At 40.7% G+C, this 15,396-nt stretch overlaps 1 protein-coding gene across 10 annotated transcripts in view; it reads right to left on the bottom strand.

Annotated features, from left to right (window-relative positions):
• The window catches only part of dlg3 (discs, large homolog 3 (Drosophila)), an 82,515-nt gene that overhangs the window by 51,643 nt on the left and 15,476 nt on the right, over positions 1 to 15,396 (bottom strand). For 9 of the 10 annotated variants that reach the window (XM_063495312.1, XM_063495353.1, XM_063495320.1 and 6 more), the window contains exon 1: positions 6,689 to 7,826. In XM_063495312.1, the coding sequence (XP_063351382.1) occupies positions 6,689 to 7,054 (366 nt within the window). In that variant the 5' untranslated portion in view covers positions 7,055 to 7,826. Of the gene's footprint in view, positions 1 to 6,688; positions 7,827 to 13,920; positions 14,032 to 15,396 lie in introns of those variants that run through there. The other variant, XM_063495329.1, reaches the window with a different exon arrangement.

The following is a 15,396-nucleotide window of genomic DNA, read 5'->3' as shown; positions in this document are numbered from 1 at the left end:
GTCAAAGTGCACATAAATATTGCAGTACGCCTTGTTTCCCTTGTAATGTAGTGCATTTCCCATGGTTCACTGTCCTCTCCTTACCCTCACATCTCATGGGTACAGAACACTGTGTTTTTGGGAAAAGGTTGGGGGTGTGTGCTTATAGTGTATGTGTATATAGTTATATGAAACAGTCTGTCTGTTACAGCCTGTAGCAGCGTTTTTAATCCATTGTTTTTAATCCAGTGGAAAGATCAGTGTAAACTGTCAAATACCACAGCTGCAAGTACAAAAGAAAAGTAACCAAACATCTATGCACCATTTCAGTAGCAGAAACATGTTCATCGACATTTTTTTCTCCGATCCTATGTTGTCATGCTGCCAAGTGAGCATGCCAGGGTGAAATATTAAGACACTAAAACACCGCTAAGAGGCAGCAGCTGCTGCTCCTTGAAATGTGCAACAAAGTGAAAAGCTTGGTGCAACAAATCGTGGACCTGGAATGCTGAATTTGCACGTTTGTATCGCAGTTTTCAATATACTGGATGATAATACATAATAACATCCTTGAGCAATGTCACGTAGTACCTCAACATGTTGGAACATCGTAGCAGTTCCGAGATTATGAAGAAGCAATTTCTTTGTTCTACTTCTTGAGTCTTTACTTTGTAAGAAATTCTAGTGTTTTTTTATTGATTGCAAAACAAATAGAAATATAAAAAAATACAGTTGAGAAAAATCAGTCAATACTAATAGTTAAATTAACAATTTAGCTATCTGCCAATGCTAGTGCTTTTTGTTTGCATTGTTTTTGCTGTAGTTAATCTACCTTTTGGTCTGCGGAAGCACAGAATTCTTCATTTAGCTCCCTAGAAAACTATAAAAATATATGAAGCATAGCAATAATGTCAGACAACAGATACAGATTGGCGAGTACCACATTTTAAATGTGATCTTATTTAAAAAATAAACTCAGCCAATAGGAAGCACTAAATCTTTCACATCTCCTGTGATTTCATATTTTTCGGTTTGGCTAGATGGCTTAATACAAGCATTCACTTGCACTGAACTGATCGCTGTAATGCAGTAATTTGGGTAGGAAAATGTCAAACATTTGCACCTCCTGCATGGTTAAAGCAGGCAAATCAGTTTGAGGAAAAAGGTTTTGAAACCTTCTACATTGATTACTCCAAATATGTGATTTAATTTTCACTTAACTCATGAGTGAGTGAGAATCTCCTTCCTACAAACATTTTTCTGCTCATCTGTATTTCAGGGATGCCTGATTGAACAGCCTTGCTCAGGTCATGCCAGCCTCCATTAGGTTAAAATAACTTTTAATTTTAAAACATGAATTTTCTTCTTGGTGTGTTTCCTTGTGTTCTCGTATTGGTCGTTGTCTCTGAGTCTCTGAGTTAGCAAAACAGCCCCAAATTATGGTGCCTCCTCTCCTGTAAGTCCAGGTGTTTTTTTTCTTGTAGTGGACACATAAACAAATATAAAGTTGTAGACATTTCTGCAGGTGTTTTAACGTTACTCTCGGGTTCTTTTTCACCACTTTCACGCTTGCATGTTGTGCTCTTGGTGTGATCTTTGCAGGACGCCCACATTAGGGAGAGTAGCAAGAGCTCTGAATTTGCTCCATTTGTAGGCATGTAGATTTATGATGAACACTGAGGTATAGAAACACTTTTGTAGCTGTTCCAGCTGCCTGAATCTTAATGACTACCACACTGATAGCAACAAATAGTCTCAGGGTTTAGGTTAGGTTCTGGTTGACATCTACTCCGTTTTTTTTTAAATCAGAAAAAAATGTAGTGCCAAAATGTATGAGAAATGTTCTAGGGTGTGAATATGTGTCTAATTTAGGTTGTGGCTAAGCCAAAACCCAATTCTTTTAAGCCACACCGCCAATCTCATCTCATTCAACAGCTGAGCTTTTGGGTTCACTTACTTTTCCAGCTTGGACTTTAAGTAATTACTCGATACAGTCGAGACAGAAACTGTGTAAGCATTCTTCATTTAGCGCGTTAGTCCATAGTTAAGACTTACATAAAGATCAGATCACATACATCCTGATAACTCTAAACTTTTTCCTGAATAATGCAAGCCGTGACTCCAATTGTGTAGCGTTACAATGAAAAGCAAACGCATGAAAAAACAAAAAAAAACAACCCAAACTGAGCCCTTGTTTATAGCAAGTTCCAAAACACTTCACAAGGTTAAAATGAACGCAGGACCTGAGCTACACATTGAAAGATTTCAGAGAGTAATTACCAGTACACTATATCTGCCTGTTCTTGCCTCCTACTAAATTTAAAATGCTGCTTGGGGTGAGTGTGGGAGAGAGGGAGGAACAGGCTAGGAAAGAAAGGTCTTCAGATGAAATGTTAATTCAACACTGAAGCTAAAGAGCGATGTCTAAAAGCACTGACACTGTAGGGTGGCAGCAGACAAGCAAATAAGTGGGCTTTTATAGTTTTATCGGTACATGATACTGCTTCATAAGGGTTTAAACTATAAAACACAATAAAGCACACAGAACACAAATGTTAAAACCTGGAAAACAATAAAAAATAGATACAGACTTGAATGAAGTGATGATGGCACTTTTTCTTACTAGGTTAGGAATCCGTGTTTCAGACTCAGATATCAGACCAAGAAAGATGCAAAACTACTTCTACTGCAAACCTTTTTGAAAAAGATTTGGGGCGTTGTGTAAAGTGTAAATAAAAATAGAATGATTCTCAAACATTTAAACCGTATATTTATTTGAAAGTAGTAGATGATAAGAGATAAAAAATGATCAATTTTGTTGTTTTCTGAAAAATGTATATCTTTGGTTGGAATTTGATACCAGCAACATATTTATAAACAGCTGTATCATGGGTAATAAAAGACAAAACCCACATGTAAATTTGCTTAAAATTTCAGGTTATTAGATAAGAATTTTGAGTTGGGAATCTCAACATAACTCAAACATTAGACATAATAATATGAAATTGAAAAAATAACTTGAAATTTTGACTTACAGATGGCATTCTTTTTCCAATAGTAGAAAAAAGCTGAATTAAAATTTGAAATTTGTTTTGTAAATGATGGATGATGGAGAAAAGAGTGAACGCTTTTGATCAGTAAACATTTCAAAAATCAGTACTGGTAATGGGGGCCATTAGGGCTAAAAGCCGGAGTAGTTTCCATAACCTTTAAGGCACCTTTAATAAAGAACAATATATACCAGCATTAGAGCATCTAATGCTGCCATCCAGCCATCCTTATTTTACCAAGACAATGTCAGACATTGTTATCACATGCTAGAGCAACATGGCTCTGTAGACTGCTATTATTCACCTCCTAGAGTTGTCTCAACCTCAACCTTTATAAATCTGCTTCTTGCATCATACTGAAAATAAGTTTGCATTTAAAATAAAAACAGATAAAAGAAAATGCTGCAGTTTGAACTTCATGTTACCTTTGTACTAATTTCTAATGAAATATATAGTTTAAATTATAAGCAAATCATTGCAAAATGTCACAACTTTTAAGAACAGCCATGTGTTAATTTTGTATAAAACTGGGCTGGAGACGGTAACAGCTCCTGCAGGTGCAATGATGAAAAATGCCATCCATCATGCATTAACATTCACAGCAGATTTCTAAGGAAACACATGGACATAGTGAATGCTGTTTCATCCAGATTACACACTGCTTTTCTTTTTCTTAGACAAGCTCATAGATAAACCCCTCCTTGATCTGATGAGGAAAATTCCAAGCCTTAGACTAAGCCTTTCGAGATCACAGTTAGAGGATCCAGCTCAAGACCTCTGGACGTGGAGCACACGCAAATCCCATCCGTTAATGCTCTCTTGGTTGCTGTCACAGGAATGGCAAATCAAATCAGACTGAACAAAATCTCATCAGACAGATGTAGAAACCAATGATACCGATAAATCAATGCGACTGTAAAAAGACGCACGAACACACATATGCACAAATTTCAGATTGAGGCCTGAAAGCTCCCAAGTCGTAATCACCTATGGGAGTGTTTGGCATGGAACGCCCACCACGTCTGTGCATTCATTTAAAATGCCACAACCACTACAGAGACATGTTATAAACAACAGGTCTGGCAAAGCGTTCTGGACTAAATCTTGATGCTAATAAATAAAGTAAAATCCAATTAATATTTAAAGCTAATCATAGCCACGGAGTTGGAGAACACACAAAGACAGATTGAAGCCCGCAGGGGGAAGAGGGAGCTTTCTGACTGATGCTCCCAGTAGACTGAGGTCTCTATTTTTCTCAGATTTAAATTCAAAAGCTCTTGTTTTAAAGAATGTTCTTATAATCCCAGCAGAAATCATCCATAATTAAACTAGCAAGCTCATGACAAAAGCAACACAATCATTCCCTAAATAGATGACAGAGAAAAAACAAATTAATGTGCCATCGTTATGTCTTGGGGTTGCCTGATGATTTCCTCACATATGCATGAAATGTTCATGGCTACAGGAGCCATTTAAAAATGTCAATGATCCAGCTATAAAAAGCCAGCTCATACAATTCTCAATGACTGTGCAAGGTTATTACTTTTCATGCTAGCATCCCCAAAACATGAGTTGTTATGAAAGCTATAAGCTACAAGGATGTTGGGCGTGTGTGTTACTGCCCTGCTCTCTCTGGCTGTGTTATAGGTAGTGGGGGAGGGGGAACGTTCACTTTTCCCTAGCTAGGATGAGCAACGGTGAGGAGGGCCAGGAGGGCGGGGGTTATGGTGGGTGTGCATTTCTACCCATGCCGTGCTATAGCTCGTTCATGGGATGGGAAGCGCATATATGTAGGCCATTCACATGCCTGTTTCAGGAGATGGAGGGACAGATGCTTGTCCACAGTGTCAGTGCCTCTCCTGCTTCTCTCTCTGACAGCACCACCAACTGCCTCCTCTTACATAATCCCCTCCCCCTTCTTCAGGGCTGCTGCCTGCATTTATTGGCTTATTTCTCTCTTTTTTAACCTTTGCATTTTTACCCCACTAACCCCCGCTCCATGCCCCATTCCCTGACTCATTATCCGCAATTCCAGCTATTTTTATTCCAATGAAGAAATGTAAGAAATGTAGACACTCGTATATTCAAGCCATGAATGCTGGGTCGGATATGCTTTTTTGCAGAGTTTTTATGCTGGTATATATTCACACGACAGAACGAGAAAGCAGGGATCCTTCGAAAGGATAGCACAAGCCAGGATTCGACAGAGGGGTTTATCCATTAATGGTGCTGTTTCAACAGGATAAGATCACTACATGAATCACGATGCAGTCGAAAGAGATTTTTCATCAAGCAGATGCTAATTTGCTCCTGTTGTAAGTTGAATATTGAACAAATACGCTGGAAAACCAGTGGGTAACACTGACGGAGAGTAAAATTCTCCATGTAAGGAATAAATGCTTACATAATCACATCTGCTTTGAGCTTTCAAATGTGTGAAACATGAAATACGCATGACTGATCTGGATGTGGCTGTAATGGAATAGATTTAAATGGATCATGAACAAGACAGAGAGAATGTCCATTTTCTTTTTTCGCCTCCTCAAAACTAAAGCCTCTCCTCCATGTAGTAATCTGCTAATATCAACCAGGTTGCAGCTCATACGAGGGCTCAGCTCAGGAGGAGCCTTTTCCACTGTGCTGCTGAAATTTCAGCCTCCATTTTCTTCTCACCTTCCTCACTTCTTCCTATTCTTCTTCCAAAACCAGGCTCAGACACAACAGGGGGTGAAATACAAATAATGCAGTGGCTTCACTTGCCGCAAATACAGGACTGCACAGGCACATACTTATGCACAGCAAGATCCATTCCTTGAATCTCATGCTCACCGAGCAACCCTTCCCCCACCCAAGCTCAATCTCATGCTCACATACATGCACCTTCCTTAATTAAAGACTGTGCTCCTGAAGCTATTCTGACCTTCCATCAACTGTGATTTACAAATACATGTAAATAAATGGAGGCAACAGACACAAAATGGTGCACATGTAAAGAGGCAGTTTCATTCACACTGTGCGACACATAAGACAGGCAGCATTTAGATTGCGTCTCATTCTCTGTTTGTATTACACAACACAGTCTATTGTGATGCTTTGAAGCACAATGGCCTGCAAAAAAATACAGGGACTGGCATCAGAGATGGATTTCGTCATCCCTTCCTCCACTCTAAGCTAATTAGACAAAATCTGTTTTTTACATCTAATTTCTTTGAGTCAGCTTGTAATGTCAGGGTTACCGACTAGAGGGCTAATTCACAATAATTGCAAACTGCCTCTCGGTGCTGCTTCCATGAATGAAAATGCACCATTTCTTTGGCCTGTGGTAACTGCATCAGCATAAGCCTTTGACGACACACACACTTGGTGTGTTAAACCTATAAGCATTAGTCATCTGCGCCCAATCCAAAAATGAAGATCATCTACATGTATGTGCCGCGATGCTAGATCAGCTCTATTCTGCTCTACAATGCAAAATACACAAGCGACAATTAGGAAAGAGAGGGGTTGAGAAGAATACTAAATCTGAATTCTCTTCCTTAAACCGACAGCTTCAGCTGGCACATGATCATTTCTGTTTTACTATGGCAACAGCCCCTCTGATCTCCCTCGTCAGGTCCCACGAGCCTGAGCTATGTAACAGAGTGAGGAAGAGGAGTTACCTGGTCATACCACTCCCGGTTGGTGCAGGTGCACTCGGGCCACCATCCTCCTTGTCCACTGGAGTTGTTGCCATTTACTTTGGGGCCACCCTTGGATTGGCCCTTTGGGTTGGGGCCTCCAGGGCCCCCACCAGACATAACCTTGCCCTTACTTCTCCCTAAAGTGCCCCCTCCTCCTCCCATGCTTCCACCTCCCCCTGAGGCTGGAGGGGGTAAGGTCTGGCCTCCACCATACCCAGGTGGGTATCCATAGGGCTCGGCCTGCCAGTCTCCTCCATACGACGGGGCGTCCATCCTACGCAGGGCAGCCATACGGGTCACCTCATAACATTCTGGGCACTTGCAGCAGTGGTGGTGTTTGTGCATGCTGGCTGTGCTGGCTGGGCTGACGCTGAGATGAGCGGCGTGGCACTCTGTCTCTGCTGCCTCCTCAGATCTCACACAGCACGCTGTGATCGGCTCACAGAGCGCTAATGCCGATGGAAATAACACTAATCACAGGAATTTCTACAGATTTTCCCTTTTCGTCAAATCCTGTCACTCTCCAGTTTATTCCTTCCGGACGCAGAAAAAAAAAACGGACTGAGAGGGATGGGAAGCAGCGACAGGAAAACAAAAATACAAAATGGGCACGTAGTCTTTGTCCTCTTGACGTTGAAGATCAAAGGAAATATTTAAAATATTGTATACCGCCACACAATCAGAGACCAGCCCTGATGATAGAAATTTCCTCTTGCTTCTCTTGGTTCACAGTGATACGCATATAAATTCATAGATATATAGATATTTTTTGTTTATATATCATATATATTTACACACACAAATACATATAAAAATATTAATATAAACAGACAAGCACAGATACAGATATGTACAAGGATAAATGTATATATATATAAATATCTATATGCGTGTGTACAAATATATATATATAGATATATAAACAATATGTATAAATAAATGATATCCGCAGATGAAAATCTTCAGTTAATTCTTGGTATCTTCCTGTTCTTGTCAAAATCTCACGGCTTTTTTTCCCCTCCTGCGTTGAAAATCGTTGTCTTTCGCTCTCTGTCTCTTTTCTCAGCCTGCAGAGAGGAGCTGAGCACTGGATTGCCTCTCAGCCAGCTTGCCCTAGATGTGGATTATTCAGAGGGATGTGAGCTAGCAAGAGGGAGATAGTGAGAGAGCGATATAGAGCAAGAGAGAAAGAGAGAGAGGGAAGCAGGAAGGGACGGAGGGGGTGGGGAGGGGAGATATGTAGCAGCATCCCTCTAGCACCTCAGCCCTGACAGCCACAGCCAATCAACTTGCAGCGCCGCCATCAGCAGCAGCAGCAGCACCAACAGGACTGAGCGCTTCAGTAGCTGCTCTTAAAGGGACCACAGCACCCAAATCTCGCTGCTTCCTGCCTTGAGTGAAAAGGCACTTCTTCCCTAATCAAAACACAATAAAACATTGTGTGTGTCTGTGTTTTTTTTCCTCTTAATATTTTAAAGAGAAAAAGGTCAGGAAGTCATAGTCTGCAATCTGCCAATGCAGTCCCCAGCCTCTGATCCGCAAATTCTGAGTCTAATCCATGTTTTCATCAGACCAATGCAGCTGAAATCCAACTTGCAATGAGCACCCCTGTCATTCTGATCACTGGTCATCTCCACGGTCATCCTTAGTTCAGCTGCAGCCTGAACAGCTTTCTTGTGCTAGTAATTGTCAATCTCGGGCTCTGTGTCACAGCACACATCTGTAAATACTCTTGCAGTGGAAGTAGGTGCAGGAGATGAAAATCCCTTTTCTCCTCAATATCATGGCTCTCAGCAGAGGATGCATTCGAATCACGCTGCATTACTTTAAAGCGTTCTTTCGTTTCAAAGCGGCACCGCTGTTGCATTATTTTAATGGCAAGTCCTGCGCGTGTGCAGGACTGGGTCAAAAATAAGCACGGCGAGGGAAAAATTGCACTCCTGAAGCCTCGTATAAGAACCATAGGAGAATTATTTCATGTTCACAATGATGACATCAACACATGTGTACGAAACCAACACGATTACATGCTCGGGCTTTCAAGTGGGTGGAGGAAGAGATTGAGAGTGAGAATGTGTGAGCGGAAAAAAACCCCACTATATGGCTTTCATGTATCTGTGGCAGTTATATTTTCAGTAATGCGATAGGACTGCTTGTGAGCCATTTTAAATGCTTGTGAACTCGTGGGCTGATCACAGCTAGATACAAAACATCCTGACACTGAGGGTGAAGGTTTTTTTTTTTAGTGAACTGAGAGGGAATGTTACAGTGTCGCCATTAAAGCCCTGTATACATGCATTATTAATGAAATGTGACGAGGAACAGAGCTGGGTGTGTCTGCATGGGGGAGAGGGTATATTTATACATAGTCTGCATGTTACAGTCCATATACATTAAAGCAAGAAGCCTTTTAAGTGTGTTGATAGACACCATATTGCCATATTGAAAATTTGACATGTATAAATGCCTATCTGTGCAACCTTCCTGTTAAACTGAGCAGGACTTTGAGGGCAAACTGGATTGTGTTGCAGCCCTACCAGGAGGCACACACAGCAGGCTCAGGCTCACTTAATTACATGCAAGAGTAACTCACTTCATTATAATGATATCCTCTCACTCTAACCTGCAGAGATTTTCATTTTCAAGCAAAGAGCAAAAAGAGGCATTTTTAAACAGATGCTGGAAACCACTGTATGAGTTACATCGTAGGATGTGCAGCCACATATGCCGTTGAATCCAATCAGAGCGGCGAGGCGGGGCTTTGAAGCAGCAGCCTGAAAGACCAATGTAAGCATATCAATCACAGCACACATGACAGATTACATGTCGCAAGCATCCTTTCCTAAAGCCCCTCTCTCCTGTCCCTCTTATAAACTGTCCACACTGCATTTACCAGTCAGTGCAATCATGGGGTGTGCAGTAAGAAGCTACCTTTATACATACATATATAAAGGTAGGTATGGGCAGGACAAGAAAAGAATAACCACAGATTGGTAATCGTCCACATACAAACACATGAATAGGTGTGACCAGTTCACATATGCAGACAAATTTTAATACCTCAAAGAAAAGGAAACTGTTTCAGTTCCATATTATAGATGGGAAATACAATTTAAGAGCTGCTTTTCTGTCTCAGTACAGAATACAGAATTAATACAGGAAAATTATTTTGCATGAATTAAATTGTACTGGGCAAGAAATGTCTTGATGGATAAAGCACTGTCTGTACTGATTGTTTAAAATCAGTGCACAAGTTACAAGTTTATAAATGGAGGATAAAGGACACATTAGTGAATATAGTGTAATCAAATACCATTGCCCTGGATTAAATGCAGCTTTTGCGAAGAGTATGTTCGCAGCAGATGGCCTCCCCTCCCTCAGCCTGGTTCTGCCGGAGGTTTCTTCCTGTTAAACGAGAGTTTTTCCTTCCCACTGTTGCCAAGTGCTTGCTTATTCTCATTGTTGAGGTATTATTGTAGCGTCCTTACCTTACAATATAAAGCACATTGAGGCAACTGTTGCTGTGAACTGGTGCTATATAAATAAAATTGAATTGAACTGAATTAAATGTGTCCAGAGTGTGTAAGAAAATCCTGGCTAATATTGTGTTCAGGCAAACAGCATTAGGTGATTTATGGCTAAAACTAAGACTGTGACCTCTGACCCTCTGCTGGCAAATGATAAAAAGGACCTTTGAGTTATGACACAAAGGAGGAGCACATAATTTGCTTTTTGAACAGAGATGCTTCATTTCACCTTTCGGCACCCCCGACACAATCAGCTCAGCAGCAGCCTTCACAGCTCTCTTATTACATAAACCCACCTGGACACCCTGTAACAAACACACGCTATCATAACGAGCATTACAACCCCCCCTCTCAACCACTGCACGGACCATCTATTGAGCTTTTCAGTCATTTCTAGGCATTTCTCAGAGAAGCTGTGTGACTGCTCCTTCGTCACCTGACCGGATGGAGCACCATAAAAGGACAATCGGTAGTGAGGCAGTCTTAAAGAGGCAGCTCCCAATCAACACATAATAAGATCTTGTACTGTAGCCTTAACCAGCTGTAATAGGGGATGAAGAAACAAGTCTCTTGGGTATCATTACATCCACTGAAAGGAATTCCCAGATTATAGAAGAATATGTGAGATATATATTTTACTGGTTTCACTGACAGGTGATGTGTTGATGGGAGGCAAGTAATTCGCACAGGGTGAGAAGACAGCAAGTCAGTCAGTCTAATTCAAATGAGTGAGATCGTTTAGATTTGCCACAATGCTCTCCCAGCATTTCAGAAGCAGAAAACTGAGGCTACATGCCTAAGACTCCTATTAATAGGCCTTAGTGGCAGAGAACAGCTGCTCCACCACACACATGAAACTCCAACTGATGGAATAATGAGAGAGAGAAGCATACACATGGAGATAAATGAAGGAGACAGGAAAAGAGGAGAGTGAGAGATTTTATTAGAGCTGCACGGATAAGGAACAGTGTTTATGCAGATTTCATACACGCATAAAGAAGAGGGAGGAAAAAGAGCAATAAGAAAAGGGGGGAGGGGGGTTTGGTTCAAGTAGGAGGTTATAGGATCAGGTGAAAGTAGCTGATAAAATGTGATGAAGGTGGTTGAGGTCCACTACAGATGCCGTAACAGAGGAAAAACCGAGCTAAGGTGCCCTGTGTGTGGGCAGAAATGCGATGACTAGAGGGGGCATTACTGAAGCATGGTGCTGAACAGAAGGGGAAGTAAAAATAGAGAGAAGAAAAACAGAGAGATGCTGAGAAAACAACAAAGTGCTTATGCATCCGTGAGTGCATGGGAATGCAAAATAAACTGTGTAATTACCCATCCACCTTGCCACAGAGTGCAACGCTTCTGAAATCACTGTGCTTGCTGAGTGTGCATCATCACGAATGTGCTCAAAGCATGTAGCAGAAGAGAGCGAGATGGAGGGAGAGAGGAGAAAGAAAACAAAGACGCAAATTAAAAGAGGAATGAAAAAGACGGGATAAAACATAGAGAAGAGCGAGGGGAGAGATAGATATAGAGAGAAAGAGAGTCAGAGCAGTCTGTAGGGATGCAGGCGGGGGAGGAATGTGGTTTCCATGGCAACCCGCGGAAGGCTGAGCTCTGGGTGTCCGTTCCAGCTCTGCACTGCACCGGCCCTCGCCTCTCAGCCGCCTTGCTGTCTCTCTCCAGCCTCCCCCACTATAGCTTTCTCTTTACACCCCCATTCTCTCCCTTAAACTCCCTCCCTTCCCCTGCGCCTCCTCATCTCCCTCCTTCATGTGAAAGAGGGAGTCTCACACACACAAACACACACACATACGCAGCCAGCTCCATATTATCCATACCAGAATCAACCTGTGCTGTCACTGTTTTATTATGCAGGCATTATCATACAAGCACAATGAATCCATGTGCTTGCAGCCACAGCCTGCATCACCTCATCTTTTACCCGGTCCAAGTCCACTAATCCAAACGCCCCCCTCACATACACCCACACACACACACACACACCTACTGCACTAGTTCTGGGCTCAGCTGAAAAGCCAACGCCTGCAGCCACTGTGCTGCCATGTGCCTCTGGCCGTGCTGTAATGGGGAAATGCGTGTGAACACGGCGGCCTTTAAAAGCACTGAGGAACATGGCAGCCTACTGAGACATATCTCTCACATGAAAAGATGAGGACTGAGCATGTTGCTCGTGTAAGCATCAGATGAGCCACAATCCTTTAAAGAGACCGCTTGGCATTTGGAGAAGCATCATTTTGGTATCACTTTGGCAAGAAGCTTATCTGCTGTCTTGCCAAAAGTTACAGCACAATAAAACAAGAGGTGCCAGGTAATTAGCTTCGTTTAGCAGGACTGAAAACAGCACATTTAATTTTTTCTATCTAAACAAAAATCATAATCCACACAATGTAGTTTTACAATTTTTTTCACTTGGAGATCAAAGAAAGAGATGCAAGGTGTTAGTCTGTGAAATTTATACATGTTGGTAATATGGATTTTGTGACATTTTGACAAGTGAAGCCAGTTTTTTCCCACTGTTTCTAGTCCGAAACCAAAGTAAACCTCACATCTAATACACAGACATGAGGGCGGTATTTGCCTTTTACCTCATAGCAAGCTAGTTAAACAAATAGTACTTTGGGCTTTTGTCTATCTATCTGACAACATGTGCTGCACTTTTGTTAACTCATAAGAAGAACTGACATCCAAGGTTGAGTTATACTCACACAGCAAAAAAAGTTAAAAAATAACCCTGTTTATAGTCAGGCTATATGATAAATCAATGCATTTTGTAACTTTTGTCAAGACATGCTCACTTGTTACAGTTGCATGTATACCAAGAGGTCAACATCTGATATTGGTTAAGAAGACACCAGAGCAAATCTTTCTCTGGTGGGAGAAGTTTCACCTCTCACCGTACTGTCTAGAAAATAAAGGACTAAGCAGAGCAATTAAAGATGGCTTTCGGGAACCAGTGAACGTTCCCCAGGAGTCAAATGTCGTCGGGTTAGGGATAGTCCAAACTTAGAGACAGTGGACAAGAAATCAATGACTACATCCTTAAGATGTTGAGCTAACACTGATACGATGGGCTCTATTAAACTGCTGATACAGAGAACTGTGTTTCTCTTTGAATGTGTTATAATTATGTTTTGGGAGGGTGACTCTGATTCCAGTGTTGTGGGACGTGGTGGCCAGAGTATATTAAGAAATGAAGAATGTACAACGGGGCAGATCACGTTACTGAAATCAACCATAAAGCGTTTAAATGAGCTTACTTTGCTTTTTACTGTGAAGTACGGTAGTCTGACATTAAACTGTGTGGAAAAAAAGAACTATCATAGTGAATAACGAGTGACTAAGAAAACGCTGATTCAGGGACAGCATATATTGCACAGTCTTAAATTACTTATTTAAATCTTTTTAAAATCAGCCTGTAGCTACAGTGAGATCCTCAGCATGGTGAATTATATGACCACATATTTTAGGCCTTTAAGTGTTTTATGATATACTATTAACCACGGTGTTCAGTATTACCATAATAAAAAGCTCAATAACTGTCGTGGAAATTTTGTAAGCATCACATCATCAGTGTCACAGTATCGTCTTTCTGATGTTTAATGGGATCACTGAGCAAAAGTTGAGTTCATGACAGTCCATGGAAGCAAATCTTTGCTTTGCGTTACTCACCTTTGGCACATCGACATGAGATCGAGCCACCAAACCAGAAACTCGCTCCACTTTTTGAGGGCTGCTCCTGCTGGTCACTCGGACCCGGGACACACTCTGTCCCTCTTGATCCTGCAGGGGACACACATAGTATTTGTTTTTCAGACAAGTAACGTAAAAATCTTGTCTTGCAATAACATGGACGCACTTGTGGATACCAGAAAAGATAATCATATACATTAATTTTCAAATGGCATTAAGTATATAGGTAAATGATGCTCTTCTGCATAATTTGTTGAAGCAGTCTGGTTATTCTCCACTGACCTCTGACATCAACAATGCACTTTCTCCCAGAGAATTGCTGCTCACTGGATATTTTCTCTTTTTTGGACCATTCTCTGTAAAACCCTAGAGATGTCTGGGAAAATCCCAGTAGACCCGCAGTTTCTGAAATTACTCAGACTAGCCCGCCCAGCAACAACAACCATGACACATTCAGAGTCACTTAAAATCACTTTTCTTGTCCGTTCTGATGCTCGGGTTGAACTTGAGCAGGTCATCGTGACCATGTCTACATTTCTAAACGCACTGAGTTGCTGCCATGTTGGCTGAATAGAGATTTGTGTTAGCAAGAAGTTGAACAGACATGTCTAACAAAGATAGTGAGTTTTGTTGAATATATTATTATTATCATTCATAATAAATCCTATGAAAAAGATGTGTAATATGTTATACAGATTTACAAATTGTAGTACTAATTTAACCAACAGAAATGCTAAATATAAAAAAAATCACTCTGAAATCTTTTTGAAAACAATTGCAGAACTCAAAATTTTGAAGTGTGCATCTATTTTTTAAACAAAGTATTATGTTTTCTGTGTTAGGTATTCAGAGTAGATTACATGTCTTGTAATCCAAACATAACATTACTGATCCTAAACATGACATTAACAGCATTTGTAAATAATCTGACAACACTGACAGAGCTAGGACGAACAAGCTAGCTTAGTTTAGCATAAAGAGCTAACAGCTAATCTAGCTATGTCTCAAGTATAAATTTATCAGCCTACCAGCACCTCTACAGTTTACCAATGCAGTATATACTTTTTTTTTTTACTTTCTTTTGTCTTTTTAAATTATTTAGTCTGTCAAAGAAGCTTCCTGAACCCTAAGCAGGACTTCTGACAGACATTTAACAATACCAGGTTAGCTATTTTCCAAGTCTTCAGGGTTTATGCTAAAAAAATTGTCACCTACTAGCTCTTGTATCATAAAGAGAAATGAGCACATGTATCCTATTAGTGTTCTTAGATTTCTGCAAGGAAACAAGTTTGCTTATTTAAAACTTTTTATGTAATAATTTTAAATACTTTTTAAATTTAAAAAACAGTCAGGAGTGACTCCCAATCTTGTGAAATAACATTGTGTTGAAGAGAGAGAGTAGCTTTGGAAAATCAGAAAGTTAAGAAAAAAATGCAGCACAGAACTGTTTGTTGT

The sequence above is a fragment of the Pelmatolapia mariae genome, linkage group LG2 (assembly GCF_036321145.2).
Source record: "Pelmatolapia mariae isolate MD_Pm_ZW linkage group LG2, Pm_UMD_F_2, whole genome shotgun sequence".
NCBI classification, from domain to species: Eukaryota; Metazoa; Chordata; class Actinopteri; order Cichliformes; family Cichlidae; genus Pelmatolapia; species Pelmatolapia mariae.
Note: the sequence above shows the minus strand (reverse complement) of the source record. Positions and strands in the feature narration are given on the sequence as shown.